We start from the raw sequence: 5,386 nt of genomic DNA on the forward strand, positions 1-5,386 counted from the left end.
TTATGACCGTTTTAAACTCAGAATAGAAGGTAACGATTACTGACAATAAACGGAACAAAATAATAAACCAGCATAATACATTATACATTTAAAGTATGACTGTGAAGTTAGCTTCGTAAAATTACCTTTAATTTGAATTTATTGGTGCTTAAAGCTGATTTTCGAAAATGTCACCGCCGGCCGCAACACAGGCTGCCGCTCGGTTGTGAACCGCGCCGGACATACCAACCCACCCCGCCTTAGGTACCTCTCAAGTGTCGAGATAACGAGAACGCTCTGTCTGTAGCTGGCTAAAGAGCGACCCGTCAGCTGACAGACGCGGTTCACACGAGGGCGTGTACGGGAATGAAAAAACGGCCATAACTCCGTAACCGTCCAAAATCGGACACATGTTTATATGAACTTTTTTGATCACAAAGACCTAGGAAATCATCTCCTGCAGTTATGCCCTAAAGTCGTGAAACATTCTGTATATATAAATGAATACATTGACTGTGTAGAGAGATATACAATCGCAAAGCACGCATCTGGTAACTCTATATATTCCTAAATGGAGTATACAATTTCACGCCTGTTATTATTTTTGCTTTACTCTATTCACGGAATTAGTTTCATGTTTAATTCCTTCATCACAGTCATTCGTGCTGGAAACGTTTAAGAGGTTATATATTTTGTCTTCATGCCTTTATATTTTCAAATTTTCAAGGTTTAATTGACAAAATGCTGCTGATTTTGATACCGTGCCTACTAGCCAGCTCAGTCTTAGCTGCCAGTGAAGAGCAATGCCAAGTTGGGAATGTCACTTTCACCGGTTTCAATATAAATCAAGTAAGTCAGATGTAAATCAGTTTCTGTAAAGCTCTAGGCATAATATAATATTAATATCAACATTATTATATTTATATTTGAGGCAGAGACTGAGGACGTTATCACAAAGCTATTCTGATGAGACATTTCATAAGATGACAATACAAACAGTTACATATCAAAGAGATCCACAGTTAGTACCCTTCGCCTGAAATTGTTAGGAAGGCTAGAAGGTTGAAGATGATATTAAATTACATGTAGCAAGTATTTTTTATTGCTAGTGGGGTGGGACTGCGGCCACTTCTGGCCTATTGTACCAGCCCCAGATGATAGGTGAGGGTGATTGTGGAGCAATTGGTAGAATGAAGATTGGCAGGGGAAACCGAAGTACTCGGAGAAAACCTGCCCCAGCGCCACTTTGTCCACCACAAATCCCACTTGACCAGACCCGGACCTCCGTGGTGGGAAGCCAGCGACTAATCGCCTGAGCTATGGCGCGTCCCCATGTAACAAGTAAGTCCATGGGAGAAACAAGAAATTGATACAGAATTCAGTTCATAACCTCATGAGGAGAGATTATTCTGGATAACCATTCACAGACTGGAGGATAATATTGAAATGGATTGCTGAATAGGCTGAGAATATTTTATCCTGTTGAGCTCCGGACATCGGGCTTTTGAGGAAAGAGTCATTTACAGTGTGAAATAAACCAAAGAGGCTAGTAGTTCTATCGAATGACAGGCTAAGAACGCAAACAGCTATCAGTTTTTGAGTTATAAACAAAATGTAGATATAGAGTTTAGTCTTCTGGAATATAACGCCGAGTTGTCCAGCGAAATTCAACCGATCTTGAGGTTCGAATAATAAACCAAGCGAGAATCCAGTAGAACTCTCTGTGCTATCTGCTGCACGTTGCCTCTTGCTTGCCTTATTTTTTGGCCATGAAAGTGGATGCGATATGTTTCCCCGAAACGTCAGTTAGCTATCACCGGACGACAGAAATTTTCATTGTCATCGCTCTGACAGTCTCAGATCTAAAATACGTACACAGACTAACAAACTTGATACAGAATATTGTTCTTCCAGTACGTGGGAACGTGGTATGAAATGTACCGCATCCACAACGCTGATGAGGAAAACTATGGTAACTGCGAGTACGATGAATACTTTGACACTGGAAATGGAATCAATGTTCGCAGTGTTGCCTACAACACTAGGTGAGTGAGCAACTGACTTTTTTACCGAAATTTATCTTAACCCCACTCCTTCGCGCCATAGCTCAAGCGGTTAGTCGCTGGCTTCCCACCGCTGCGGCCCGGGTTCGATCCCGGGGTCTGGTCAAGTGGGATTTGTGGTGGACAAAGTGGTGCTGGGGCAAGTTTTCTCCGAGTACTTCGGTTTCCCCTGCCAATCTTCATCCCACCAATTGCTCCACAATCATCTGGGGCTGGTACAATAGGCCAGAAGTGGCCGCAGTACAAGGGGCTTAGTCCCACCCCACTAGCATAAAAAATTAACCCACTCCTTGCTTTATACTATAAGTCAGGAAAAATACGCATAGCTTAAAAATTCGTGCACATTTTTGCTCTTTTCTTTAATCATCTCGAAAACTATGAGATTTACGACCATAACATGAGTGTTTCATCTCTCTATCTCGCAACTTCTAACAGGAACATTTTGCGCTCCGACACATAAGCATTGCACTCGAGATGTGCGCAGAAACGCATGCGTGTAGGTCTTCATGTAATGTGTCGGTTACTGTTCTCCGATTTTAACCCAAATATAGCGCAGTCAGTATAGCGACTGGCTACGGGTTGGACGACCGAGGGGTCGGAGTTCGAGCCCCGGTAGGTCAAAGAAATTTCTCTTCTCCACGGCGTTCATACCAGCTCTGGGGTCCACCCAACTTCCTATCCAATGGGTATCTGGGGTTCTATCCCCGGGGGTAAAGCGGCAAGGGCATGAGGCTGACCACTCACATTCAGCTAGTGCCGAGGTCAAGAAAACGTGGATCTATACATCTACTCCCCCATACGCCTTCATGGCGTAGTGCTTAATTACAATAGTTAAGCGTATTGATGAATTTACCTTTTCTACTGAGTAAATTGGCCCAGGTGATAACGCTTCAGACTTCCATTTGGGAGATTCACAGTTTGAACCTCAACTACCCTTTTTTCTTTGTGGCTTTCCGGGGTCCTTTGCAAATGCCGGAATAGTACTTCAACTAGGCCATGGCCGCGTTTGTTCCGAATTCATCCCAATTCATTACTCAACAGCAGCTTACCATTCGACGCTAAATATTGAGTGACAACTTCGTTAGATAAACAATAAATAAATAACCGAAGTGTTAATTCGTCGAAAATTTCAGTACAACTTTCTAATATAACATTTCATAAAAATACGTTCATCCGTGCTCTAGCTGGAACATGCGCATAGGACAGACATGTCGAATATAGGAGCATTTTCGAACGTTGCACAAACGATTTGAATTTACGTGGAGGTGTGTGTGCTATATCCGTAATAAATATTCTTCGATGATTTCGATTTTGTTAGATTTGAAGTTACGAAGGCGGTAATTATGAGTACTATTTTCTGGGATGTGATGCCGTGTACTCTAATAGAAGTTTACCGATGTTCGTCCGAAAAGACGGTCAACTTCTACCTGACTGTACGTTGTCACGACATAGAAAGTAGTATTCTTCGAATTCCATGTTATACGACGTCACACCACTTCACATTAGGCTCAACTCTAAATATTGTCACGTGACAGAGTGACTATAGACGGGGTTTGGATTGGTTACTAGATTAATTGAACGGACTGTAAATACAAGTAATTATAACAGTCTCAATGAGTTAAGCCTCCAAATATCACTGTAACTAAACCAGGCATAAATTCTTTTCAATGTTCACTAGTCGTTTCCTGGTAACGTGTTTTAATGCTGTCCGCTTACGTCCGTACCGTCTGGCACATATCCCACAACTCCGAGTTACTTTACGGAACGCCGTTCCCATCAGTTCCTCTATTCTTGTGTGTTGATTCGTTGCTGTGGAGACGTGTTTGTTTTCAACCGTTACCAAGTAATGGTCTACACGCTACAATATTTGCCATTATTTTCCCCAGTTATCATATTCGAGTTTCGAAACCTTCTTCCACATTGAGACCTTCAGAACGCCTGCAAACACACGTGTAGACTATACTTGAAAATGTAAGGTAAAAGGGAAAAACTATCCCTGTAACAGGCCGTGAAGGCTCATAGGGTTGTGAGACATCGAGGCTGCCACATTTTCTAGACAATCGGCTCACAGATGGCGGTGAGAGCCTTACATGCCGGCCGCCCTTTACGCCCCAGGTAGATTCCTGGTATTCATTTCTGTTAGAGGCTGAGTCGAACCCAGGACTATAATGTGGCTGGAAGGATTAGGTAAATTGAAAAAATTTACCTCATCGGGACTCGAACACGCGAACATCCGACTTGTAGCATAGTACTTCACCAATTGCGCTACCGGGTCCCCCCTTACATACATAGCATGAAGTTCGCGAAATATTAATGGAATATTCCATATTGATAGCATTCTTTGAACTGAGTGAACGATGTCCCAGTTCACTTATTCGCTGCTTTGTGCGTGAAAGTACAAGGCCTGCTGTAATTTATTCATATTTATTAAAATGATTATACTTCTGCTACAAGTCAAGTTACATTTTAACTTCGTATAGACAACAGAATGGTGTTGGTACTGGGACTGTTATCACACATATGTCGAACTTCATACATATGGCTTAATCATAAAATATATTCCATCTGTGTTTACACGTGCCAATAACAATGTTCTCCTTTCAACAGAACTGGAAGTTTCGAAACGTCGGTCGGTACAGTGTCACTTTGGACGGACAACACCTTCGACATCAGCTATTCTAACGATGGTAATTTACGTATATCCTACTATATCAGTGAAACTGGTTAACTGATTGATTGATTTATTTAATGATTCATATGAATGATATTTTCGAGCAAGAGAACGCATTCTCATTTTCAACGAAATTCGTCGAAAATGTTCTTTGTCCAAGGACGGTTATTCCGGTCTTAAAATATTGAAAAGGAAGCATAATGGAATTTTCATTCACTGTAGTGAGCTTCTGTGGTCTAGCGGTCGAAGTTCCTGCCTACAGATCCGGAAATTCGGGTTCGATTCCAGTCACTACCAGATTTTCTGAGCAGTAATGGGTCTGGAACAGGGTCCACTCAGACTCGTGTGGAAAATTTAAGAGATATTTCAAGGAAATAGCGGCTCCAGTCTAGAAGACGGAAATTAACGGCCGTGGGGATTCGTTGCGCTAACCACGCGACATCCTCTATCCGCTAAAGTTGGCACTAACTTTGCCGACAAGCGGCGGTCGCTCGGTCGGTATCGTTCGCTTGCGGACTGAGACCACTGAGTTTGTCTTTTTGTAGAGATATATCAGCATGCGGGTGAGTGAACGATTTGTCGCGCAGAGAGGGACAGGTCTATAATATTTCTATATTGCCTCACTTTAACTTCAAATACTTTTAAATGCTAAAATATCACACAATAATATTGT

The 5,386-nt window shown here is 42.2% G+C and overlaps 1 protein-coding gene and 1 long non-coding RNA gene across 3 annotated transcripts in view; one reads left to right on the forward strand and one right to left on the reverse strand.

Annotated features, from left to right (window-relative positions):
- LOC117282737 overlaps window positions 1-5,386 on the reverse strand; it is a 23,415-nt gene that overhangs the window by 8,355 nt on the left and 9,674 nt on the right. The gene's annotated exons all lie outside the window — the stretch shown is intronic.
- Window positions 1-5,386, forward strand: part of LOC111869816 (lazarillo protein-like) — an 11,247-nt gene that overhangs the window by 1,408 nt on the left and 4,453 nt on the right. The window contains exons 2-4 of the mRNA XM_023861604.1: window positions 707-828; window positions 1,894-2,024; window positions 4,650-4,729. Coding sequence (XP_023717372.1) covers window positions 721-828; window positions 1,894-2,024; window positions 4,650-4,729 — 319 coding nt within the window. The 5' untranslated portion in view covers window positions 707-720. The remainder of the gene's footprint in view (window positions 1-706; window positions 829-1,893; window positions 2,025-4,649; window positions 4,730-5,386) is intronic.

This window comes from Cryptotermes secundus, unplaced genomic scaffold, assembly GCF_002891405.2.
Source record: "Cryptotermes secundus unplaced genomic scaffold, Csec_1.0 scaffold245, whole genome shotgun sequence".
Lineage (NCBI taxonomy): Eukaryota > Metazoa > Arthropoda > Insecta > Blattodea > Kalotermitidae > Cryptotermes > Cryptotermes secundus.